We start from the raw sequence: 27516 nt of genomic DNA on the forward strand, positions 1-27516 counted from the left end.
CACTGTACACTCCTGCTGTTTATCCTTCTCCCCACCTGTACCTCACCGTCGAAGCCCGCCACGCACTCCACCTCGATGGTCTCCGTGGTCTGGTTGGCGATGGAGCAATTCTTGGGCGGGTCTGGGTGGCCTGTCGGGGAGAAGAAAGCAAGACGTTAATTAACCCGATAGCAGCGATGGGCCAAATTTTTGCTATGATATAACCCCCAAAAATAGATGATGCATAAACTGACCACAAATGCGTTAATGTATATTATGAAATGGTTTGCGTGAGTGATGATTTTTTCTCCTTTTTCTCGCTTAGAGGGACCTTTAAGAAACATGATCCCCGCAGCTACCAGGTTAACAATACGTGACCGCTTCGTACCTTCGCCACTAACTCACCTCTCCTTCTTACTATTCCCCTGATTAAAAAAAAAAAAAACAGGTAATCACACGTGACCGCCTGCCTCTTACACACCTGAAAGGCCACACCTGCGCAAGACACCTGTACACACCTGCTCGTTCAATTACCTTCACTCTTGTTTTCTATTCTTACCTTTATTATTTTTTTTCCGTTTTATTTATTTCTATTTTTTGATTTTTTTCGTTTTCTTTTTCTTTTTTTTCGTTTTTTTGTTTCATTATTTTTTTCTGTTTTATTTTGTTCTATTATTTCAGTTTTATTTTTTTCCTATTTTATATTTTCGTTTTATTATTTTTTTCCGTTTTATTATATTCTTGTATTATTTTTTCTTTTTTTTTCGTTTTATATTTTTTTCCGTTGTATTATTTTTTTCAGTTTTATTATTTTTTCATTATTATTATTTTTTCGGTTTATTATTTTTTCCATTTTATTATTTTTTCGGTTTATTTTATTTATTTTATTTATTTATTTTCATCTTTACTAACTGAGGGGACAGGAAGGGAGGGCATAGAAGAAGGGAAGAAGATGGTATGAAGGGGAGATGGGAAGGGAAGAAAAGATGGGAAGGGGAGACAAAAAAAGTTAAGAAAATAAGGAGTGAAAAGATAAGAGGAGAGAAAAGAAAGATAGAAAGGGGAGATAGGAAAGATAAAAGGGAGGCAGGAAGGGGAAGAAAAGACAGGTAGGGGAGGTAAGGGGGGAGACAAGGAGGGAAATATGAAAATGGGAGGAAGAAAGGGTAGATGAGAAAGAAAAACAGAAAGTGGTAATAGGAAGAGAAAGGGAGATAGAAAGCGAAGAAGGGAAAAACGATGGAAAGGGAAGAAAAATATGAAGAAATGTAGGAGATAAGGATGGGGAAAGTGCATAAAGAAGGGGGTGAAAGAAAGGGATAAAAGGGAATGGGAGAAGGAAAGGGTAAGGGAGAGTAGGGTAGGGGAGGAAAGGGAGGGAAAAAGAGGGAGAGAGGGAGGAGATAAGGAGGTGCTGAAGGTGAAATGAGAAGGGGAGGGCAGGGAATGAGAGGGAGGGAGGAGGGGGAGGGGATGAGGATAAGGGGAGGAAGGGAAGGAGGAGGGGATGGGGGGGGGGGGAGGTCGTGATTAAGTAATGGGGTCAAAGCAGTGTGTGTGTGCGTGTGTGTGTGTGTGTGTGTGTGTGTTGACATAACCACCTGTGAAAAGAGGACCTATGTATGTATGTATGTAGGTTACTGGTGTGTGTGTGTGTGTGTGTCATATGGAGCACGTATGCACAGTCTCTCTCTCTCTCTCTCTCTCTCTCTCTCTCTCTCACACACACACACACACACACACACACACCTTGCATCCTCTATTAGTCATCTTAAAATAATTTTTCTGTTATTATTATTATTATTATTATTATTATTATTATTATTATTATTATTATTATTATTATTATTATTACACAAGTTATCCCTCACTTACTATGCACACTTGATATCAGATATACGATAATTAATGTACCAATCGGGAATACTGTTGCTTACATTAATATTAAAAATGTGTGTGTGTGTGTGTGTGTGTGTGTGTGTGTGTGTGTGTGTGTGTCATGTAACGCCTCCGTCAACCCCTTGCTCTCTCCCTCTCTCCCTTTCCTCCCCCTCCTCTCCTCTCCCTCCCTTTCCTCCCCTTCCTCTCTGCCTATCCTCTCTCCCTCTCCTTCCCTTCCTCTCTACCTATCCTCTCTCCCTCTCCCCCCTTCTTCTCTCTCTCCGTCTCCCCTTCCTCTCACTCTCCTTCACTCCCCTCCCTTCCTCACACTCCTACAGTCCCTCTCTTCTCCCCTTCCCTTCCCTCCTCTCCTCCCCTTCCTCTCCCTCCCTTGCAATCCCTTCCGTCAACTCAGCCTGCCGCTCCCAACGTTACCAATTACCGTCGCACTCATCATATTATATCTACCTCCTTTCACTCCAAAACTCCCACACCCACACGCATAACCTTTACCAAAACCACTAATTGCTGACGTTCTGTGTTTCCTGTTCAATATTTATACCTCGGAAAGCGGGAAATACAAAGTGCTAAATATAATAATCTTGGTAACCCTGCTCCTCCTTGCCTAGCCCTTTAGTATGCCTTGAACCAGTGGACGGGGAGGGTGTGCGTCTCGGTGCTCGCGGCTCGCATAACTGATTGATGTCTTACCGTGGATTAACCTCACCTGCCTTCTGCGCCCCTGGGCCCTCCTCCGCGACGGACCAAGGTGGGTGCGCCTGTCAGGGCCTCGGGGGGCGGGGGAGAGGGGTGGTGGAAGTGTTGGTGTGTGTGTGTGTGTGATGGGGTGTTGATGTTTGTGAAGTGTGGTGTGGGAAGGGGGGGGAGGAGGGGAGGATGTGGGTTTTAAATGAGTTGTTTTAAAATTCGTGTGCTTGTTAGTTTTTTTTTTTTTTTTTTTTTTTGGAGGGGGGGAGTTGCTTTAACTACTACTTACTATGATTTACTATTTCTATAACTTACTATTTCAATAACTAAAACTTCTTTTTTATAACTACCGTACTAATGCTTCTATAACTACTACTACTTCTATAATTACTCCTACTTCTATAATTACTCCTACTTCTATAATTACTCCTTTATAACTACTGCTACCTCAATAACTATTACTCCTTCTATAACTACTGCTACCCAGGGAGGTCCAGCCCCTCCCTGGTTAGGAGGGGGGTCGAGGGAGGCGAAGCCCCCCCCGTTAGAGGTTAGGTTATGTAAAGTTCGGTTGGAGTAGTTTAAATATGCTCCCCCACCCAAAAAACCCGATTTCCCACGGGTCCCCCTGTTACAAGTTTTTAGGTGGTTATTGAGGTTGATATGTGTAAGTGTTTGTTGTTGGTGTTTAGGTTCACACTGTTACCTCATTAGTCAGGCCGGAGTTATATAGTATTACGACAAAACAGTTAGTTATCAGAGACACTCCAGTCCTCGTCGACAGACCGACTTGGTCGGCTAGATTTCGATCGCCGATAGAGTCGGTCTGTCGGTAAAGGCCCGTTTCCTCTAGTGATAGTAGGGGATAAATCTTTGAAGAAGCTAGGTATCATCAAACATCCGGTGGTCCGATGCTGAGCGGTGCTTCGACACATACGTTTCTACATTAATATGTACAGGGATCTTATAATACATTACACCCCTAGTTGAACCTCTCTGCGAGCTATTTTGCGGCTGCGGCGGCGGGTGCACAAAAGGTATTGAAAAGTCAATCATTTAGTGATTTCCGGAGAAAAATACTATCTCCATGATATACAGCATCATATTTTGTCCAGAAATAAGCAGTTAGCATTTGGAAATTAGTAGGCTACCCTTTCGTGAATAGTCCCCGTTACTAAATCAAGTCTCCCCTCCGACGAATGTTGTGTCAGTTATAAATGATAACGAGCACAGAGATTATAGAGTAGTGTTTGTCAATGATAAGTCTTGATTTGTTGACATTTGTCAGCAACACCATCATGGGTTCGGATGCCGGCTATTTCATACTATGTATTTTTTCTTCACATTTTAAATCGGATTCAGAATTTTCACCATCCCTTTTTTGTAAGACTAACATCACCTTGAATGACTTCGATGAGGGCATGAGTATATAGTATTACGACGACTTAGCACTCGATCCCACCCAACTGTTGAAAGAGTAAAACAATGAGCGTGGCACAGTCCAAAATTCAGGTACTCTGGAGACATCTGCGTTGTGGCAGTAGACGATTCGGACAATTTACGGTTTCACCCAACCAACGATTTTCTCGCGTGGTTCATGTTTTTCTGATGATAAACATACTGAATTGCACGATTTTGTACCTCATTTCCGTCGCAAATGTCTATTTTTCGAGTCATGCCTCTTTTCAAAATCGTTGGTTGGGTGAAACCGTAAATTGACCGACGATTCAGTAAACCTACTTTGTAGATCACAGTACACAATACATCTAGAAATAAGCAGTCAGCATATCGAAATCAGTGGGCTACCCTCTCGTGAATAATCCCCAAAACTATACATTCATGGTACTTTTCCCAATCTGTATTTATGAAACTAATGAATACAACGACGGTCAAGTGAAAATATACATAGGAAAAGCGTGGATCCTTATGAAACTAATGAATACAACGACCGTCAAGTGAAAATATACCGTACATAGAAATAACCATGGATCCGAACACTCCCTCTTGTTGCTGACTTCGGCGACTGGGGTTAACAAATCGAGACTGAGCACTTACCCACACGTTGCTTCATAATCTCTGTGCTCGTTATCATTTGTAATTGGCTTAACACAGCGGAGGGAGAACGAATTAATAGATAGGTTCGGTTCACATGAAATGGTATTGAATGATAAAGATGGTAAAGACGTGTTCGGAGATCGTATATTCATCCAATTAGCCAGCTGGAGAAAGGCGACCTCTGCTTTTTTGCTTCGAGAAAATATGACCACCTGACGACAGCTGTGTTCAAGTGTATCTTTAGTTGATAAGCTTATTGTTTCCCATTTTCTCTTACGGCTGATAAAAAAAAAAATTCGTACGATTATGTCGATTGCTTTCTCGTCATCCTTGTTTAGCCTTTTTGTTTTCTTGTTTTATTTTCTATTTATTTTTTGTATTTTCTGTCAGTCCATCATAAGTCGTGCATACTTTTCTTCCAGCACAGAAAAGACCAGAAATATTTGCTGCTACTACTACTACTACTACTACTACGATTGCTACATCCCACTAATACTGCCAGTCAGCTCACCACTCTACCTGTCAACCTTTAATTAATTATGATGAAAACCATCTTCTTCTTCTTCTTCTTCTTCTTCTTCTTCTTCTTCTTCTTCTTCTTCTTCTTTTCCTTCTTCTTTCCTATTTAGTTGAGTTTTTTCTCGTTAATAATATCTGTCTGTTTTCTGTGTTTTTGGAATAATAAATTGCTTAGGGATTGTGTCTGTTTGTCTTTGTATGTGTCTATACGTTTTTCTGTCTGTGTGTGTCTGTCTGTCTATGTTTTTCTGTGTGTTTGTCTGTCTGTATGTTTTCTGTCTGTGTGTGTCTGTTTTTCTGTCTGTGTATGTGTCTGTCTTGTGTTTTCTGTCTGTGTTTGTCTGTCAACACCTGGGGCTCTTTCAGAACACCTGCGTGGCTCCCAAATCTTTGTAAATAGTCAAGTACACACTTGCATTTTCCAAGCGAGAGAACACACACCGTAACATTACTCAACGGTAGTATATTTTTTTACAGTAAGGGAAGCAGATCAAGGAAAAAAAGAAATACACAAATAATATATATATATATATATATATATATATATATATATATATATATATATATATATATATATATATATATATATATTAAAACAAAAAAAAAAAAAACCCCGCTAACCGCTGCTGTTTTTTTACAGTAAAGGAAGCAGCTCAAGGGAAAAAAAAGCACGCTAATCACTGTCCCTATAAAAAAAGGTTAGAAGAGAGAATATAGATTTGAGTTATATTCTTATGTCTAAATTTGGAAGGCTCTTTTAAAGGGATCAAAAGTGGTAAGTAAATTCATACATGTTTTGTTGTTTAAAAAATATTATATCTATATATCTATATATCTATATCTATATCTATATCTATATATATATATATATATATATATATATATATATATATATATATATATATATATATATATATATATATATATATATTTCTAAGCTATCTTTGTTTATTTGTTGTTTCTCTTTAAAGCGAAATCTTTCCATTACGACTCGCAATGATCACAATAAAGAAATAATAATAATAATAATAATAATAATAATAATAATAATAATAATAATAATAATAATAAATGCTCCTTCTAGTCCTATGTGTTGCCGACGTCTGTTTTTACCATTCAATTTATTCACAATTATTCACGACGTGTGTGTGTGTGTGTGTGTGTGTGTGTGTGTGTGTGTTGCTGAGTCATCGTCCAAGTTTTTATCATCCATGTAGAATATAAATCTTTTCTCCTCCTCCTCCTCTTCCTCTCCCCTCTTTCTCCATCTCCTCTACCTTCTACTCTTCCCCACACCTTCTCCACATCCTCCACCTCCTACAAAAAACAACAACAACATGTAAACACCTTATTATCCCTCCACTCTCTCTCTCTCTCTCTCTCTCTCTCTCTCTCTCTCTGCATCAACTACCCATGCCTCCTCCTCCTCTTCCACCTCCTCCTCCTCCTCCTCCTCCTCCTCCTCCTCCTCTTGTCTATATTTGGGAGCACTTTAAATATTTCAACAATAATTTAAGTCTTCTATTAGGCTTCTTCCTTACCTAAACAGAGGAGGAGGAGGAGGAGGAGAAAAAAAAAAGAGATGAGGAGGAGGAGGAGGGAGGTCGTGGCAGTGATGATTGTGAAGGTGAATATGGTGTAAGAGGAGGAGGAGGAGGAAGAAGAGGAGGAGGAGGAGGAGGAGCAGGTTACGATGGAGAGAATAATCGAGAAAATAAAGTATTGTCTGCGCAGAGAGAGAGAGAGAGAGAGAGAGAGAGAGAGAGAGAGAGAGAGAGAGAGAAACTACGCCCTTCCTCTCTCTCTCTCTCTCTCTCTCTCTCTCTCCGTCACTTCCTTCTCCTTCTCTCTCCTTCAGTTCTTCTCTTCCTCTCATTCCTCTCTCTTTTTATCTTTCTTCTCTCCTTTCTTTGTGTTATTTTGTGCTTCTTCATTTCTCTTTTCTTCATCTTTCCTCCTCTTTTTTATTTTCTCTTTTCTCCATCCTCTTTTTCCTTCCTCTTTCTTCTGTTTTCTTCTTTTCTCTCTGTTTACTTAGTTTTTCTCTTGTCTTCCTTCCCTCCTTCCTTCAATCTTTCCTTCTTCCTTTTTTCCTAATTTTTCTCTCAATTATTCCCTTCCTGTCTTCATTCCTTACTCTTTTTCTTCAGTTTTCATATTTTTATTTTCTTTATTTATTTTCCATCCTGTCTCACTTCCTGTTTTCCTTGTCCTCCTTCATCTCTACTTCTTGTCAATCATCTTTCTTTTTCCTTCCTGCCTTCCTTCTTTCCTTCCTTCCTTCTTTACTTCCCTTCTCTTCCTTCCTTCTATCCTTTTCTCATTTTCTTCCATATTTTATTCCTTCCTTCTTTTCTTCTTTCCTTCCTACGTTCCCTCCTTCCTTCTTCCTTTTGTATCTTTTTCTTTCTTCCTTTTTTCCATCCTTCTTCCTTTCTTCGTTCCGTACCATTCTTTTTCCATTTTCTTTCCTGTTCCCTCCCTCCTTCCTTCCTTCTCTTCCATCTCCTCCTCCTCCAGCCACGGAATGAAGCACCTGCGAAGTGTCTCCATATACTTTTTTTTCTTCCTCCAAGTGTTTCTCTCAAGTGTGGTGAAGAGAGAGTGAATGGAGAGACTGTGGAGGAGAGAGAGAGAGAGAGAGAGAGAGAGAGAGAGAGAGAGAGAGAGAGAGAGAGAGAGATGGGGGGGGGGGGGAATGAGTGTAACATATTTATAACGGTCAGTGTAATTTTTATTTTATTTGTTTCTTTAGTGATTTTTTTTTGTTTCCCTCGACTTTGTAAAATGATACGTAATTTTTTTTTTTTTTTTTTTTTTCACGGGCGAATCAATTCTCTTATTTATTATAGTTGTTTTTGTTGTTGTCGATGCTATTGTTATTATTATTATTGTTACTATTATTAATATTATTATTATTATTATTATTATTATTATTATTATTATTATTATTATTATTACTATTATTATTATCGTCATTATCAGTTTAGTTCTTCTACGCATTATTTATCGCTGCTAAAAGAGGAGGAAGAGGAGGAGGAGGTGGAGGTGGAGGAGGAGCAGAAGGGAAAGAAGGTGACGGAAGATGAGATGGAAAAATAAACGAAGTAGGGAGAGGAGGAAGAAGAGGAGAAAGATATGGAGAAAGAGGAGATAGGGAGGCAAGGGAAAGAAAAAAAAAGCAAAACAAGGAAGAGAAGAGGAGGAAGAGGAGGAGGAGCAGAAATAAAAGGATGAGGTGGAGGAAGTGGAGTAAGAGGCAAGAAGGAGGAGGAAGAGGAGGAGGAGGAGGATCTCTTAAAGCCAAGTGGAGGTCGTGGCATCTCCACCCAAACAATAATGGCGGCGCGCCTGGAGGAGGAGGAGGAGGAGGAGGAGGAAAGAAGTCTAGAAAGAAGATTGGCAGTGATTGGGAGGAGGAGGAGGAGGAAGAAGAAGAGAAAGTAAGTATAGAATGCTGCATGAAATAGGAGGAGGAAGAGGAAGAGTAGGAGGGGAGGAGGAGGAGGAAGAGGAATAGAGCGGTGAATAAATAAGAGAATGAATAGCAGTAAGTAAAAAGAAGTCAGAGAGGATTAGATAATAAAAAAGGATTAGGAAAGAAAAAAGAAGGAGGAGGAGGAGGAGGAGGAGAAATGAAGAAGTGGAGATAAAGGTCGAAGATTAACGTTTTTAAAATACACACACACACACACACACACACACACACACACACACACACACACACGGCATTGAATATTATAAGACTGAATATTTCGTGTGTATTTGTGTGTGTGTGTGTTAATTAAATATTGATAAGTAAGACGAGAATATTAATTTGTTGTTGCGATGACTGTGGTGTGTGTGTGTGTGTGTGTGTTATCAGGTGTTTTCACTCCAGGTACGAATCTGTTTCTTCCTTTCTTTCCAGTGATAAGATTTGAATGAGATAAGAACCGCTTCAATGTGTGTGTGTGTGTGTGTGTGTGTGTGTGTGTGTGTGTGTGAAAAATGTGCATGAACCTGTAAATTAACACACACACACACACACACACACACACACACACACACACACACACACACACACACACACACACACACATTCTCCCCTGCCCCCCCCTCACATTTACCCCACTCATTCCCCTCACACATTCCCCCACCCCCATTCTCCCCTTCTCCCACACACCTACATATATCCCCCCTCATCTCCCCCCCCCCCCCACAGTAACACACATACAGACGCATGAATAATCTTCCTAAAATGATACACGGTACATTAATATCTCCTAAAGACATCATCAGCTACGAAATATCTTCATCATCAGCGCGACGGACCTTATCATCATTGTTCGTCAACGTGATGCGAAATTAAGCGCGAGGAAGAATTTATCACACACATTAAAATCACAATACATTAGTTTCCCCGTTTATTGTAGGAGGAGGAGGAGGAAGAGGAGGAATAGAGATAATGATTTTTTTACCTAACCTAATCTAACCTTACCTTACCTAGCCTAACCTCACCTTACCTAACCTAATCTAACCTTACCTAACCTAATCTAACCTTACCTTACCTAGCCTAATCTAACCTTACCTAACCTAATCTAACCTTACCTTACCTAGCCTAACCTCACCTTACCTAACCTAATCTAACCTTACCTAACCTAATCTAACCTTACCTAACCTAGCCTAACCTTTCCTTACCTAGCCTAACCTCACCTTACCTAACCTAATCTAACCTTACCTAACCTAATCTAACCTTACCTAACCTAGCCTAACCTTTCCTTACCTAGCCTAACCTCACCTTACCTAACCTAATCTAACCTTACCTAACCTAATCTTACCTTACCTTACCTTTGCCTAACCTCACCTTACCTAACCTAATCTAACCTTACCTAACCTAATCTAACCTTACCTTACCTAGCCTAACCTCACCTTACCTAACCTAATCTAACCTTACCTAACCTAATCTAACCTTACCTTACCTAGCCTAACCTCACCTTACCTAACCTAATCTAACCTTACCTAACCTCGCCTAACCTTACCTACCCTAACGAGAGCACAAGGGCACAAAAATAAGGAAACAACAATAAAAAAAAGCCCGCTACTCGCTGCTCCTGTAAAGAATCCGAAGAGGTGGCCGAAAGAGCAGTCAATAGATAAATAGAATATGATAAAAGAATAGAAAGAATGAGGATTATGTAAGAGAAGGATGATTAGAAAGAGGAAGAGAATGAGGATGGTGTAAGAGAAGGAGGAGGAGAAAGAGGAGGAGGTGGAGAGGAAAGGAAAGGAGATATAGACAGAAGGAGGATAATGCTTTGGAAGATAAGAAAAGGAAAAGAAGATAAAACAGAATGAGGATAACGGGTGGGAAGAAGAAGAGGAGGAGGAGGAGGAAAGAGAAGGAAAAGAAAGGAAAGGAGGATAGACAAAAGAAGGATAACGCGTGAAAAGAGGAGGAAGGAAAAGAAGAAACAGATAGAACGAAGGAAGAGGAGGAAGAAAAAGAAGATGAAAAAAAGTGAATGATGGAACGAAGTAGATTGAAACTTAGAAACATGGACAAGCAGGCAGCAGAAAACAGGTGGTGGGGTTAGGACGAGGCTACCTATCTGCTTGAGTGACAGTCCTCTCTCGTTAAACCACTTGTCTGTATGCAGGACCTGAAGTACTGTCAAGGTTATCGATGTTGCTCTTAGAGGAGTTGATCGCCTCGAGTGATTTGTCTATATGCTGAAGTTTGTTCCACTGTCGATAGAGGGAATAAAACAAAAACTACCGGCGTTGTTTAAAGCAGTACACATTTTTTATTTATTTATTGGGTTATTTTGAAGCTTATAAAAATAGGAATAGTTGTTGGTATTGAGGAGAAAGAAGAGGAATAAAAAAAAAGAGAGAACGAGAAGAGGAAGAAAAAGAAGGAAAAGGAGAGGAGGAAGAACAACAACAACAACAACAACAAAAGAAAAAGAGGAGGTGGAGGGGAAGAAGAGGAAGAGGAAGATAGGGCGACTGGTGGTTCTCTGGTCTTAATTAAGGACGTGCAGGTGGTGGTCACAGGTGGTGGGGTGCTGGTGGAGTGGTGTGTGAGTGCGTGCGTGTGTGGGTGGGTTGGGTGTGGGAGAGGGGGAGGGGAAAGGGGGGAGGGGGTGAAGCGGTAGTGGAAATGGGTGGGGGGTGTTGTGTACGTGGGCGTTAAGTGGCTGGGTGAACGTATGTGTGTAGGTGGTGGTAAAAGGAGGAGGAGGAGGTGGAGGAGAAGGAGGAGGCACAGGGAAAGGAGGAGGAAGAGATCGAGGAGAAGGTGTTGGAGGAGGAGGAGGAGGAGGAACAGGGAAAGGAGGAGGAGGAGAGGGTGTTGTAGAAGGTAGTGGAGGAGGAGGAGGAGGAGAAGTAGAAAGAGAAGAAGAAGAAGAAGAAGAAGAAGAAGAAGTAGTAGAACAACAACAACAACAACAACGGAAATAACTAAAGGGTGAAGTAAGAAAGAAAAAAGTAAGAAAAGGAAAGGGAAAATATAAATATAAAAACAAAAAGAAAAAAACAATGAGAAATTAAAATGAGGAAGAAGACAAGGGAAGGCGAAAGAACAGCATGTCAAGAAGAGGGAAGAGGAGGAAGAAGAAGGAAGAGGAGGAGGAGGAGGACCACGAAAAGAAAAAAAAAATGATGGGAGAAATGAAAAATATATAAATAATGGAATAGAATCAAAGAAAAAAAAGTCACGAAGAAGGAAAACAAAGGAAGCAGAAATAAATGTGGCAATAATAATAAGAAGGAAAGGAAAAAGATAATTATACCTAAGTAGTAGAATGAGGAAGAGAAGGAACAAAAAGACGAAGGAGAAAAAGAAGAGGAGGAGGAAAAAGAAGAGTGGAGTAAGAGAGACAGAGAAGATTGGAAAGCGAAAAGAAAAAAAGGAAGAAGAAAAAGAAGAGGAGGAGGAAAAAGAAGAGTGGAGTAAGAGAGACAGAGAAGATTGGAAAGCGAAAAGAAAAAAAGGAAGAAGAAAAAGAAGAGGAGGAGGAAGAAGAAGAGTGGAGCAAGAGAGACAGAGGAGATTTGAAAGCGAAAAGAAAAAAAGGAAAAGAAAGAAAGAAAGACAAAAAGGGGAGGAGAAGGTTGTGTTTACGATTAGGCGAACCAACAGTCAAGGAGGAGGACGAGGAGGAGGAGGCCTAAGGGAAGAAGAGGAGAGGAGAGAGGCCTAATTGTGGAGAGGTAGAGATAAGAAGTAAGTGGAGGAGGTGGTTCAAATAATAATGGTGATAGGAGGTGATGGTGAGATCCGGGATTGTGAGATGGTGATGATGAAATGGAAATGGTGATGATGTTAGATTTTTTTTTATTTTTTTTTATTTTTTATTTTTTTTACAACAAAGGAGACAGCTTAAGGGCACACAAAAAAGGAAACAATAATAAAAAAAGCCCGCTACTCGCTGCTCCTAAATAGTTTGGTGGTGATTAGTGAGGTATAGGAAGTGGAGGGGGAGAGGAGGTGAAGGTTATCTATATGGTGATGGGGGGGGGGGGAGATGGGGTGAAGGAGGTTTAGTTATGGGAAAGGGAAGATATGGAAAGAAGGAAGGAAGGAAGGAAATGAAGAAAGAAAGAGGGAGACGTTTTGGGCAGTAACTGTGTGTGTGTGTGTGTGTGTGTGTGTGTGTGTGTGTGTGTGTGTGTTTCAGTTTGTCATGATCCAGTCAGTAAGTCAATCAATCAGTTATTCATTTAGTCAGACAGTCATTCAGTCAGTCAGTATTTCATTCAGGCAATCAGTCAGTCAGTCAATAGGTCATTAATCACTCAGTTTGTCAGTCAGTTACTCAGTCGTTTAATTAGTTAGCCAGTCAGTTATTAAATCGTTCACTCAGCAAATTTTTAAGTCAGTCAGTCAGTCAGTCAGTCAGTCGGTCGGTCGGTCGGTCGGTCAGTCGGTTCACAGAGCACTTTAAAAGGCCAGTGAGTATGTGAGTCAGTCAACTGACAAGCTCTTAATGTACTGATAATACTCTCTCTCTCTCTCTCTCTTTTCGCATTTCATTTTCATTATTTTTTTCCGTTTCTCGAATAAAAAAAAAAAGAGTAAGAAAAAGAAGTAAACTAATATAAACTCTTGGATCTTTTTACCTGTTTTTAATTAGCGTTTGGTCCTTTTGGCGAGGACAGGTAACAGGTGGCGGACAGGTGTACTAGCAACCCTCCTCCTCCTCCTCTTCTGGTGTGCATATGATCGTCCTCATTTTTCCACTTTCAACCTTGAGGAAAAGCAGGCTACCCTCTCCTCCTCCTCCTCCTCCTCCGCTTCTTCTTTCTCCTCCTCCTCCTCCTTCTCCTTCTCCTTCTCCTCCTTCTCCTCCTTCTCCTTCTCCTCCTCCTCCTCCTCTTCTTCTTTCTCCTCTTCCTCCTTCTCCTCCTCTTATCCCCCTCCTCCTCCTCCTCCTCTTCTCCCTTTTACTCCGTTTTCACCTCACCCCCTTACTTTTCTTGCTTCTCCTCCTCCTCCTCCTCCTCCTCCTCCTCCTTTTCCTCCTCCTCTCCTTCTCCTTCTCCTTATCCAATCATTCATCGTCTCTCCATTGGTTGTCATATTAAGTCATTCGTACCATAACTGCTCACTATCATCTCTCTCTCTCTCTCTCTCTCTCTCTCTCTCTTCGCTGCCCCTCATCTGTCAAACGGCGAAACACAATCTTGACGGACTATCTTCTTTACTAATCAATTTTATTATTATTTTTTTTTATTCACCATAATTTTTTTTAAGTCATATTTTTCTCGTCTTTTTTTATTAACCTTTTTTTTATTAATTTTCTTTTTTGTCATCCATATTCTTGTTTATTTATGCTACTATATTTTTTTAACTATTTTTTCACTAACTTTATTTGTCTCGATCTATTATCAAACTGTAGAACTCAGTCTTTATCTATCTGTTAACCATATTCTTTACTTTTTATTTTATTTATGCCAGTATATATATATTATTTTTACTAACTTTATTTGTCTCGATCTGTCATCAAACTGTAGAACTCAGTCTTTATCTAATTTATTTATTTTACTAATCTTCCTAACCATTTTACTTTTACTATTCCTATGACCATTATTAGCTATTACTATTTTTCCAACTATTTTTACCAACTTTGTTTTTCCCGATCTGTCACACTGTAGAACTCAATCTTATTCTTTCTTACTTCTTTTACTAATAATTTTCTTACTAACCATTACTTTGTTATTTTTCTATTTTTATTACTTTTATTATTATCATTACTATTTTTATACTAACTAACTTTATTTTTCACGATTTGTCAAACTGTAAAATAATGTTGCACAAGCTTTCGTAGTGACAGGAACAGCTTAAAACAACAACATCAACAACAACAACAACACGAACGCTTTTTTTCTTTTCCTGTTTTCTTCTCTTTCGTGTTATCCGAGACTTTTTTTTTTTTTGTCCTTTATCTCGTTATGTTATCTATTGGTGTTTCTTCTTATTGTTTTTGTTTATTGTTTATTTGTCTACTTGTTTACTGTTGTTTCTGGTTTGTTTACTGTCCTTTGTTATTGTCCTGTCTGTCTGTTTGTTTACTTGACTGTTTACTTGTTTATAATGTTCTATTTGTTTATTATTTACACTCGATGGGTTTTATTTTTCTCCTTATCTACTGTCCTGCTGTTTGTTGTTTTCTGTTTACTTGTTTACCTGTTTATTGTTTACTATTGTCTGGTTTGATTTGCCGAAGTAATTTGAAAGACTGTGCTACTTTTTCTTCGCTGCTTCTGTATTTAATAATGATGATGATGATGATAATAATGATAATGGTAATAATAATAAAGACAAATAAGCGACGGAGGGTTGTTAATGATAAAGAAATATATGAAAGCAATTATTATTATTATTATTATTATTATTATTATTATTATTATTATTATTATTATTATTATTATTATTATTATTACTACTACTACTACTACTACTACTACTGTTGTTATTATCAGGGTTACTTCATATCCCGTCTCCTCCAGTTTCTCCAGGTAAAAATAGAACCGTGTGTGTGTGTGTGTGTGTGTGTGTGTGTGTGTGTGTGTGTGTGATACTTAGCTTATTTGGGTCACTCGGTTTTGGGCACACACACACACACACACACACACACGCGCACACAAATCGTACTGTCACGCAACGTTACATGATATTATATTCGTACAAACTCTCTCTCTCTCTCTCTCTCTCTCTCTCTCTCTCTCTCTCTCTCTCAGCATGCTATTTCTCTCCCTAACACCAAAACACAGAATACAGCATCACACACAGCATAAAATAAAGACTAACCGCATCACACTCAGCATTGGAATATAGAGCAATAAATAACACAAAAGAAAACAACAAGAAACGAAAAAAAGAACTACACAATGAAAGACGTAGTTATGTAGGACAGCGGATACACACACACACACACACACACACACACACACACACACACACACACACACACACACACACACACGTACACTAATATAGGACACCAGACAGACAGGACATGTATTATTAAAGAACATATATTAAAGAACAGGTAACACTCGGACCCGTATCCCCAGACCATTTCGGCTCCCACAACAATTATTTCCAAAGGCTACAAAGGAGATGAGTCGGGTCGTCACGAGTGTTTTATTTCGCGTGTACGGTAGTAGGAACGTTAGTATGCGATCACTGTGTTAGAGTCCGATCACTTTCAATTTTGGTTGAAAAAAAACTTCTACTGAGAAAACTACAAAAGATATATTATCAGACAGACCACCAATATGTAAAGGAATAAAAGCTAAATATTGTGTGAAAAAATGAAGTAAATGGGATAAATAGTTTAGCTTCTACCATACTCGAAAGGTAAGATACTGTCTGTTTTCTCCCGATTCTTACGGCAACCCGTAAGGAAATAACATTTTTCATAAAATTATAAATTATATATCTTTACGTTTTCTCTTTAATATTATGATGTTATGGTGTTGTGGAATGTTGGAATAACACGAGGAACTTTTGAAATAGTTGTTTAAATAGCACATTGTCCTAGTAAAGAGCAGTGATCGAATACTAAATCAAAAATCCTCTGTGTGTTAGAATCCGATCACGAAATATTATCCTTCCAAAATGCGTCAATCTATGCGACATAACATTATTTTTAAGTTTGCATGTGTTACTGGATTCGTAATTTTCGTAGTTCCTTTACTTTATTATATAGTGTTCTGTGTTAGTATCCGATCAGTGATCGACCACAGTGGTCAATCAGTCGACCACAGTGGTCAATCAGTCGACCACAGTGGTCAATCAGTCGACCACAGTGGTCAATCAGTCGACCACAGTGGTCAATCAGTCGACCACAGTGGTCAATCAGTCGACCACAGTGGTCAATCAGTCGACCATAGTGGTCAATCAGTCGACCATAGTGGTCAATCAGTCGACCATAGTGGTCAATCAGTCGACCATAGTGGTCGACTGATCAACCACAGTGATAGATAACTTAATCACTTTGGTAACTGAATGTTATTTACTAAGACCGTGATTTTTTTCACAAATTTAATGTATTATGAACAAGTTACGTGTGTTGGACTACACAGAAGCCATTGGCGGGTCGTCGGTAGCTTATACGTACCGTACACCACTGCCCACCCCTGCGGGCCCCCCATCACGCGCGCAGCTCAGTAAGCCATCATCAAGGTCAAGAACCTGTCACACCTTAACGTTTTAGAGAACGTATGGCTAGCGTATGGTAAACATGTTAAACGGTGGCGTACGCTGAACTCTTCGTTTTTCGGCGCGTTGTCGACGTATGCAGAGCGTATAAGACAACGATCGGGGAACGTACTCAGCGCGTGATGTACGTTTTGCATCCGTTGCCATCACGTCCAACACGGTGTACATCCGTTCGCTACACGTCCAATGATCGTTACAAACACGACAACAATGCGTTCTGGGCACGCTGTCCATTATACTAATGAATACAACGCGTGAGGAACGATCAGAGAACGAATGATAACGATCGCCTAACGTGCCTTTAACTTATCCCCAGCGTATGCATAACGTACTGGCCACACGCTGGCATACGTCGAGAATTTTGTGCATGCTCAAAAACTTCTCGCTGTCCCTGCGTACGACGACGTACGGCACCGTACGCCACCGTACTTCAACGTACCCTAACGATGGAGCAGCGTACCCATAACTTATTCAAGCGTATGCTGAGCGTGTGCCACCGTTTTCCATACGCTAGCCATACGTTCTCTAAAACGTTAAGGTGTGACAGGCCCATCACGGAAGGATGTGCGTGTGACTCGCATCCATCAGTCTGAGCAAGATGGCTACAAGAAAGAAAGCATCGTATTCTGGACGAGCTCGACAGCCAGCTAAGAGAGTTAAATATAGTGAAGAAGAGATAACTGCTATACAAACTGCAATAAATGAGGAAAATTTAAGTGTCCGCCAAGCTTCACAAAGGTTCAATATTCCTTATACAACTCTTCAAAACAAACTTTCTGGCAAGACTGCCTTTGAAACTAAAATGGGACCCAGTGGAATATTAACTAATGCTGAGGAACAAGTCCTAGTTAACTTCATTGAACATTCACAAAAAAGAGCCATTCCTGTGACAAAAGAAAAGCTGCTTGATGCAGTACAAAATATTCTTCAAGACGAAATAAATGCTGGTGTGCAGCGAGAAAGACCTTCCACCTGCCGAAACTTCAGGCCTGGACGTGAATGGTTTCGTCTATTTTGCAAAAGGAATCCCCAAATCACTCTCAGGTATGACTGGCTATATATTTGATAAGTCTATATACCACCCAGTGAAACTTACGCACCATTGCATAGGCTGCACTAACCGAGCACACAGGCTAGGCCTATGCATTTCCCAAATAAAGTGGTCAGGCCTTTAAATAACAACAACAACAACAACAACAACAACAATAATAATAATAATAATAATAATAATAATAATAATAATAATAATAATAATATAATAATAATAATAATAATAATAATAATAATAATAATAATAATAATGCATCATTAACAAGACAAGACCTTTGCTCTTTCTTCATCAGCTGCAGTACAGTTACTTGAAAAGGAATGCAATGCTAAACAAGCTTTAGAGCTCAAGAAACGCAGTAAGGATTCAAAACTACCCAAGAAAGGCAAGTCTGCTCAGACATCTGAACCAGTGACTGCTTCAACATCAGTGAACACTCTAACTGAGGAAAATGAAGATTCTTCCAGTGATGAATCGCTAGAAGCCAGCATGGTACCGTTGGAAGACAGTGATGATGACTCAATTGGTTTAGAAACTATTGCCACTGAAAATGCACTGCAGTTCATAGATCTTCAACAGCAACCTGAGCAAGGATCGTGGGTTATGGTTAAGTTACCTGTCATTCATTCTACTTTCAAAGGTAGAAAGACTGTTACACATAAAGCTTGTCTTGGTAGAATAGAAAGAGTAGCAGAAGAGGGCCTTGAGGTACACTTTCTTAAGGAATTGGAAGCTAAGAAGGATCACTTTGTTCGGGGCAGTTCTGACGATTTTTCTTTCCCAGTGACACCAGATGAAGTTTGTGTTATTCAAAATAAATGTGTAACGGATGTGATTCAGGGTAGAACTGCTACAATTAAGGTTGAAAATGGAGTAGTAGCAGCTGGGAAGAGTTGTCTTGGAATAATATAATTTCATGCTTCAGTGATGTTCAATAGGAATTTTACTTTCATTTTAACTTCCAGAAATTATGTTTGATGAGTAGGCTAACTAATGTGGTTACTTTATTCTTAGGAACATGGTTAGTTCTGCTATTCTTAGGAACATGGTTATTTTAGGTATTCTCAAGAACATGATTCATTTGATTCAAGCTATTTTCAGAAACATGGTTACTGGTACCGGTACTTTAGTTATTCTCAGGAACATGGTTAGCCTACTTAGCCTATTCTGAGGAACAAGGTTAAAATTGCTTAGTTTAGCCATATTATGTATTATCATCATTGCAAGCATATTAAAACATTATTTGCATTCTCATTCATCATGTGTTTTCTTTCTCCCAGAAATTTTTTTTGATGTATTTCGTCACTAGGCCCCTAAGGGCAAAAGATAAATATAAATTTGAAATAAACTGCATTTTATTTTGATGACTCAATTTATATGTTTGGATTTTTAATGGCAAGTGATTGGAATTAGCTGGCAAGTGATTGGACTTAGCAATAATACCATTATCTCCAATCACGTAGCAAATGTATGCATGTATGTAAAATTATGTTCCACAGAAATTTGGCATTGGTCTGAATATAAACATTAATGACTACTGAAGGATTTGAGAGGTAAACAAAATCAGTTTTGTACTAAGTTTGAGTTTAAATCTGTGATCAAAAGAAATACATGGCACTTCCTGATTGGATACTAACGCTCCTACTACAGAAGCCTTCTTAACCCCTTGACTGCGGATTTCCTACAAGAAGACATCACCAAGCTCCAGGAATGAAACAAGAAGTGGTTGCTACAATTCAGTGAAAAAAATGTAAAATTATGAACCTCAGAAGGGGAAATCCAGCAAAACGATACCAAATGGAACACACTCCACTATCCCCACAGAGGCAGAGAAAAACTTGAGAGTATAAGTAACCAGGCTACCAATGAAGGCGAAATCCGTGCAGCAGAGGGGTTAAACTATCAGTAGGCTTATACAGCTATTAACTTTTTCAGATAAAACCCGAGAACTTATACAGACAAAACCCGAGAAAGGCAAATATGTACCTATCTCTGTTCAACTAAGAATACAAAACTTGATTTACAGAAACTAAATTAAATTGATTATAATAAAGGAAAGTAATGGATTCAGTAATTTCAGCTTAAACTGTTGGATTTATAAAAATATGTGGAGGAGGAATTAAACTGTACTTTACATGGGAGACTTAAATAACTTCTTCACTAACTTCAATGCATGGAAAGGCCCGCAACCTCTCCCGAAGCCTTATCAAATGTGGGTATAAAACTATGACTTACTTTTTTATACGCTATCGGTACTCAACAAATATTTTAAGGAACAAAGGAGATTAGTCGGGTTGGGTACATATATTTTTATTACTATTATTTCTGCTTTTCGTCTTCCTTTCTTCTTCCTTTCAGCTTCTTCTTCTTCTTCCTCTTCTTCATCTTCTTTTCTTCTTCTTCTTTTTATTATTATTATTATTATTATTATTATTATTATTATTATTATTATTATTATTATTATTATTATTATTATTATTATTATTATTATCATCATCATCATCATTATTATCATCATCATCATTATTACCTGTCAAACTCAATTAATAAAGCAATAAGTCAGGTGTTTTCAGGTGTCCAGACGAGTATTTGGATTTCTTTTATATACAAGTTTAAGTCTAGGAGGATAACTTATTATTTTTCTTGTCTTTTTCTTCTTTCTGTTGGTGAATACTTGTAATGTGACCGAAAAGAGTGTGTGTGTGTGTGTGTGTGTGTGTGTGTGTGTGTGTGTGTGTGTGTGTGTGTTTGGAGACATAAACAAAAATAAAAAAAGACTGCTCAATTGAAAAAGATTATTATTATTTATTTCTTGTTTATTTTATTTATGTATTTATTTATTTTACTTTTCTCTGTAAGACCAGTGTAAGGAGTTATTTGCCGTTTGTCACTTTGATGTCATGTAAATAAGGCAAAAGTTCGGGTGGGAGGAAAAAAACTAAGATGATGCAAGATAAAAAAAAAAGAATAATACAAGATGGAAACGACAGTACATAAAGGAAAGTTGCGGTGGGAAGGAAGAGATAAGATAATAGAAGATAGAAAGAGAAATACAAGATAGAAAAGATGTACAAAATAAAGATGTTAGAAGATTGAATGATAACACAAGATAGAAAAAAAAATCCAAGATAAAGATAATAGAAGATATAATGATGATACAAAATATAAATAACATACAGGATAAAGAGAATAGAAGATAGAATGATAACACAAGATAAAAAAGACATACAAGATAAAGATAATAGAAGATAGAATGATGATACAAAATATAAATAACATACAGGATAAAGAGAATAGAAGATAGAATGATAACACAAGATAAAAAAGACATACAAGATAAAGATAATAGAAGATAGAATGATGATACAAAATATAAATAGCATACAGGATAAAGAGAATAGAAGATAGAACGATAATACAAAAAAGAAATAAAGATAAAGATAACAGAATACAGACAATATAATGAATTAGAAAAAAAAGATTGTTAAGAAAAAAAAATAGGATGATTCAAGAAAGATAAGACAAAATAAAAGTCCAAATGGAAAGGAAAAAAAATGAAAGTAATCAACATCTTTTTATTATTATTAACTTATATAAAAGTAAACTACATAACAATCCTAAGAGTTTACAGTTTAACAATACTTGTCAGCACGATTACTTATAAAAAAATGCCCTCCACAATCCCTGATAAAAAATGTCCTCCACAATCCCTGATAAAAAATGCCCTCCACAATCCTTGATAAAGAAATGCCCTCCACAATCCCTGATATAAAAAATGCCCTCCACAATCCCTGATAAAAAATGCCCTCCACAATCCCTGATAAAAAATGCCCCCCACAATCCCTGATAAATAATGCCCTCCACAGTCCCTGATAAAAAAAAAATGCCCTCCACAATCTCTGATATAAAAAATTCCCTCCACAATCCCTGATAAAAAATGCCCTCCACAATCCCTGATAAAAAATGCCCTCCACAGTCCCTGATAAAAAAATGCCCTCCACAATCCCTGATATAAAAAATTCCCTCCACAATCCCTGATAAAAAATGCCCTCCAGAATCCCTGATAAAAAATGTCCTCCACAATCCCTGATATAAAAAATGCCCTCCAGAATCCCTGATAAAAAATGTCCTCCACAATCCCTGATATAAAAAATGCCCTCCAGAATCCCTGATAAAAAAAATGCCCTCCACAATCCCTGATAAAAAAATGCCCTCCACAATCCCTGATAAAAAATGCCTCCACAATCCCTGATAAAAATGTCCTCCACAATCCCTGATAAAAATGCCTCCACAATCCCTGATAAAAATGCCCTCCACACTACCTGATAAAAACTCCCCTCCACAATCCCTGATAAAAAATGCCCTCCAGAATCCCTGATAAAAAATGTCCTCCACAATCCCTGATAAAAAAATGTCCTCCACAATCCCTGATAAAAAATGCCCTCCACAATCCCGGATAAAAATGCCTCCAGAAGCCCTTATAAAAAATGCCCTCCACAATCCCTGATAAAAAATGTCCTCCACAATCCCTGATAAAAAAATGTCCTCCACAATCCCTGATAAAAAAAATGTCCTCCACAATCCCTGATAAAAAAAATGCCCTCCAGAATCCCTGATAAAAAAAATGCCCTCCACAATCCCTGATAAAAAATGTCCTCCACAATCCCTGATAAAAAATGCCCTCCACAATCCCTGATAAAAAATGTCCTCCACAATCCCTGATATAAAAAATGCCCTCCACAATCCCTGATAAAAAAAATGCCCTCCACAATCCCTGATAAAAAAATAGCACTCCAAAATCAAATATAAAAATTGCCCACCACAATCCCTGATAAAAAATGCCCTCCACAATCCCTGATAAAAAAATGCCCTCCACAATCCCTGATAAAAAAAATGCCCTCCACAATCCCTGATATAAAAAATGCCCTCCACAATCCCTGATAAAAAAATGCCCTCCACAATCCCTGATAAAAAAATGCCCTCCTCCAGCGCAATAAAATTAATCTAAGCGGTCATTAATATATTTATTCATGACTTTTTATTTATTTATTTACACTTAAGCAGAAAACAAAAATAAAAACTACATGCTGCTCTTGCCGAGAAAAAAAAAAGACATACTCAGAAATAAATAATGTCACATTTTACTAATATTAGCTTACGGTTAGGGAGAAAAAAAGTTATATAAATGCTGTTAATGTCGAGAGAAAAAAAAAGATAGTGTCACCGTTCACCAATATTAGCTTATGGTTAACGAGACAAAAATTAAAAGCTGCTTATATCGACAAGTCTATAGATACTCAAAAAGAAATGTCGCGGCGTAGCAATAATAGCCTACTATATAGTTTAATTTTATCTGTTTACTAATATTTTCCTCTCTCTGTCTGCTTCATTCCTTCGTCCCTGCCATCCCCTTCACCACTCGTCATCTACGCTCCAAGACTCAGAGGTTCCACTTGTCCTCCGCGTTCCACCTTTCCTGCTCCTTCCACTTCTCTTTTCTTTCCGTTCGAGTCGTTTCAGTGTCTTACTTCTTGTTACCATTCCCTCGAAGTCGCCGCGTTCAGAGCTGTTATCGCGTGAATGCTTGTTCCTCTCGGGACTACTGGAGGCGTCTGTCTGATCCGCTTTTTCTTCGTCAGACCTCGTTCTTGTCTTCTTTTTCCGTTTCTTTTTTGTCTTTCTTCCCTTTTTCTTACCCCCGATGTCGCCGCGTGCAGAGCTGAAGGCGTCTGTCTGATCCGCTTTTTCTTCGTCAGACCTCGTTCTTGTCTTCTTTTTCCGTTCCATTTTTGTCTTTCTTCCCTTTTTCGTACCCCCGATGTCGCCGCGTGCAGAGCTGAAGGCGTCTGTCTGATCCGCTTCTTCGTCGTCATACTTCGTCCTTGTTTTCTTTTTCCGTTCCATTGTCGTCTTTCTTCCCATTTTCTTTGTTCCGAAGTCGCCACGCTTTGAGCCTTTATCACGTGAAGATTTTTTGCTCTCGAGGCTGTTGAAGGCGTCCGTTTGGTTCGCTTCTTCGTCGTCATGCCTCGTCCCTTTCTTCTGGTTCGTCCTTTTCTTCCGGTTCTTCTCGGTTTCAAGTTGTGTTTCGTCTTGGGCCCAGAGGTTGTCGCAGCTACTCACACTGTCGCCCTTTACAAGCATTTCCGACGTGCCTTCTTGCTCCAGCTCCTCGTCCTCACAGAGCCTGATCGCTGCAGTGTCTGTCAAGTGGCTGCTTTGCCCCTGACTTGGCGCCGGACTGCAGTCAAGAGTTTCAAGGCTCGAGGCTGGCCCAGGTTGGACGTGTGGTTCCCTCGGCGCTTTTTTGTTGATGATGCGGACCTTCCTCGCCTTGACTGACACCTCCCGCAGCTCATCTCTGAGGGACGCAAGGAGGTGCGTCGCGACCTCCTTCGCCTCGCCCTCTAAATGCCTAATTTTCTGTTCCAGGCCGCTGATCCTTTTTCGGACTTTATATTGTCGCTCCTTGAGCATCTTGAGGAGGTCATGAGCGATCCTCTTCTCGTCCGCTGTCAAAAAACCCGCGTCCTCGTCCTCCACGTCCTCGTCAGTCTCGGAGTGGGCGGACGGTGGGTCCTCGCTTTCCATCAGCGGCGGCCTGTAGCCCAGGATGCCGGCCTGCTTGAGGAGGCCCCGGAAGTCTTGGTCAATGTGTGAGGTCGTGACGAAGCAGGCGCCGCTGATGCTGAGGCCCAGCACCTCATCGGCCAGGCGGGCCAGGACGCACCGTGCGCTGCTGAAGGTTGCGTGGCTGAGGGCGTCGAACGCGTCGTACACCGTGACGGAGGGCGGCGGTTCGTACAGGAAGATCTTGACACCATTCTTGTCGCGGAGCCACGTGCCGCGCCCCTGGGCAGCGAGGTCCTTCTCCAGGCCGCACAGCCAGGAGAAGGCCCGCCACAGCCCCGCCCCGCACCGGTACTGCAGCGGAGGCACCACCGGGTCCTCGCCGTGTGTCGCGGAGCGCGGGGAAGGTTTCCGCCCGGGGCGAGGACGAGGGACGTGACGACGGTGGACTTTGGACGTCAAGTCGAAGGTTTGCGGCGGCAAATCTTTGTCCAGGTGGAGCTCCTGCGGGCAGACATCGTCGTGCTCCAGCAGCGTCTCCTCCGCCGAAAAGACCGTCGGGCGAGCCACCAGCTTTCCGGGCTCCTCCACCTCCAGGCAGCAACGGGCCATCAGCTTATGCAGGTGCCGCAAGAAGCTGCCGCCCGCCTCCCCCTGCTCGGCCTGGCGCTGCAGGTACTCCTCGAAGGCCGCCCTTGAGCTGAGCCAGTCGGGAGCCGCCCACGTGATGGCTTCAGCTCCGTCGGCTTCGCGGCTTCTGTCTCCGAAGCCGACGCCGCAGTCCCTCAGATGCCCCACGAGGCGCCGGACCTGCCCGAGACTCACGCCCACCAGCAGCCGCTCCTGCACCTCCTTCTGCAGGGCGTCCAGGCGGCAGAGGGCGTTGCCGTCCTCGGCTTGGAGGCCCGCCATGACGCAGTGGTCCAACACACAGTCCACCGCCCGCTCGTCCAGCACCGTGTAGGTGGCGGCGCCGCTCCCCGGCACCAGCAGCGGCGCCAGGAGCGTTAAGCCTTCGTCTGTGAGGTGGTGAAGCACCCGCCTGATGTAGGTGGCGTCGTGGACACGGTTCATAAAGAACGTTTCCAGAGACACATGCACCCGCTCTTTCCACACCTCGGCCTCCATGCACTGCAGCAGCGTGAGGGCCGACGCTGCGGCCTGCGAGTCGCCTGCCGCGGGGTGCGGCGGAACCCACGGCTGCTTCAGGAGGCCGTAGAGTGTTGGTGTGTTCTCAGCCGCTGTCATGTCCCGGCTCTCGTCACAGTCGGCCAAGTTGCCCACACGTTCGAAGTCGCTCAGGCCGCTGCGTCCGTCCAACTCTACGATTGCCTGTCGCTGAACCTGCGTCAGGGTTTGCTCGATCTTGTCCAACGCGTGAACCACTGCCTGGGTCCTGGGGCATCCCGGCGGGAAGGCCCTTGGCAGCCGCCCCCAGCTGTCGGACTCGTTCCACGCCCGCTCCAGGTTCTCAGGCTTGCTCTCCAAGAGCTTGCGGATGTGGAATAATCTGATGCGGAGGTTTTTGGCGAAGCTGTGCGGATCCACGAAGTACCTGGGCTTGTTGTCCGGCTTGGCGGCCTTGGCGACGACCCCGAACTGCAGTAAGAACCCGAGGTGCTGGCCCAGGCGGGGCAGCGGCACGCGGCGTTGCAGCTCCTCCATCCCCTGGAGCGGCACCTTGGCCACAGAGGCGAAGGTCAGCCAGCGGGCGGGCGCGAGGAAGCAGCGCATCAGCGTGCAGTAGTGCGTCACGTGGGACGTGCGGCCCATCACGAGTACTTGACTCAGCGGCTGAAGGTGCAACAACCGCCTGCCGCCCTCTGTGGCGGTGCAACGGGCCCTTTCCACCTGCCTGTCATCGCTACACATCCTGAAGTGCAGCAACCTCCTTCCGCCGCAGCCTGGAGTGACGAAGACCAAGGGGAGGCGCACTCAGTGCAGTGTTGCCAAGCCACGCGCCGCTCCATGATCACTCTGCCCCGTAACTCCAAGCTCACGGACCACAGCGACCATTTACCATGGTGGTGAGACGCCCCTGGACGATTACGACCATCTCTCTCTCTCCCGTTCTCTCTCCACACACACACACACACACACACACACACAATTATCGGTTTATTGCAGGGCGCGGAAAATCCTTCAATTACGTTCTCCCCTAAGTTCAGGTATATGATTAGACGTGACAGACTACACTGATTCTCCTGCCCGACCAGACATCACGCACAAAAAAAAAAAAAAAAAAAGTTGTGATATTTTGTCTGGCGGGAGAGTTCGGGCAAAGTCTATCACGCCTTTTAATTATAAAGCTCTGTCCATATTCTTAAACGTCTCGGGGTTCCATTACGACCACTCCCAAGGCCACTAAGTAGATTACCCGGGCTTTCTTGGGTGTTTTTTTTTTCCGTTCAAGACGCAGAAGTCGTGTAAGAGTATCACTTGGATCACAAAACACTCCATGAAATGCCCAGCAACTTCTCCGAGAGGCTTTTCAAACATGTGAACTGAGGCGCCGATTCGTTGATAAGAAGACTAGGGGCTGCTTATCTTTGGGTCAGTGATCGGTGGCTCTTCCGCAAGACTATAATGAACTACTGATTGATTGATTGATAGTTTATTGTTGCAGGTAAACGACAAGGGAGAAGGGAGGAACATGCCACCCCAACCCCCAGGCAGGACAGAGTGTGATTATACAATTAGGAATACTTGTGTAGGTAGGACCGTGAAACTAAAAAGATACAATGGTAGGAATGACTGCACAACCGGGGAGGGGGGTGGTACCTGCGGGCTAGACAATAAGAAAAGAAAATGTGAACAATGACTGACCTGCCGCGGAAAACCATAAAGCATTATAAAAACAACAAGAGAAGATTCAGGAATGAGACTTGCATCGAGGAAATACAAACGAAAGTAAAAAAAAAAATTTGCCTATCCTCACCTAATCACAACACCACACGTTTCACCCAAAACTAGCTATTCTTCCCCTTCTATGTTCCAGTAATAGCCTCACCCAAAACTAGCTATTCTTCCCCTTCTATGT

At 41.2% G+C, this 27516-nt stretch overlaps 2 protein-coding genes across 2 annotated transcripts in view; one reads left to right on the top strand and one right to left on the bottom strand.

The window, feature by feature from the left end:
- Window positions 1-2472: 2472 nt before the first annotated feature.
- Window positions 2473-27516, top strand: part of LOC126995577 (uncharacterized) — a 34443-nt gene continuing 9399 nt past the window's right edge. Inside the window, exon 1 of the mRNA XM_050855245.1 lies at window positions 2473-2629. The gene's annotated coding sequence lies outside the window, so the exon portion shown is untranslated. The remainder of the gene's footprint in view (window positions 2630-27516) is intronic.
- LOC126995576 (uncharacterized) lies at window positions 22815-27476 on the bottom strand. The gene is made up of 2 exons (XM_050855243.1): window positions 23665-27476; window positions 22815-23547 (listed from the first exon to the last, which is right to left on the bottom strand). Exons 1-2 carry the CDS (start codon window positions 26346-26348, stop codon window positions 23319-23321), a joined length of 2913 nt encoding a protein of 970 aa, XP_050711200.1. The 5' UTR covers window positions 26349-27476; the 3' UTR covers window positions 22815-23318.

The sequence above is a fragment of the Eriocheir sinensis genome, chromosome 8, assembly GCF_024679095.1.
Source record: "Eriocheir sinensis breed Jianghai 21 chromosome 8, ASM2467909v1, whole genome shotgun sequence".
Classification (NCBI taxonomy): Eukaryota; Metazoa; Arthropoda; class Malacostraca; order Decapoda; family Varunidae; genus Eriocheir; species Eriocheir sinensis.

Coding starts and splice junctions, on each gene's coding strand:
- LOC126995576 (XM_050855243.1), bottom strand. CDS start 26,348: ATGTGTAGCGATGACAGGCAGGTGGAAAGGGCCCGTTGCACCGCCACA. Junction 23,548..23,664: donor AAAAAGAAGACAAGAACGAG/GTCTGACGAAGA, acceptor GACAAGAACGAG/GTCTGACGAAGAAAAAGCGG.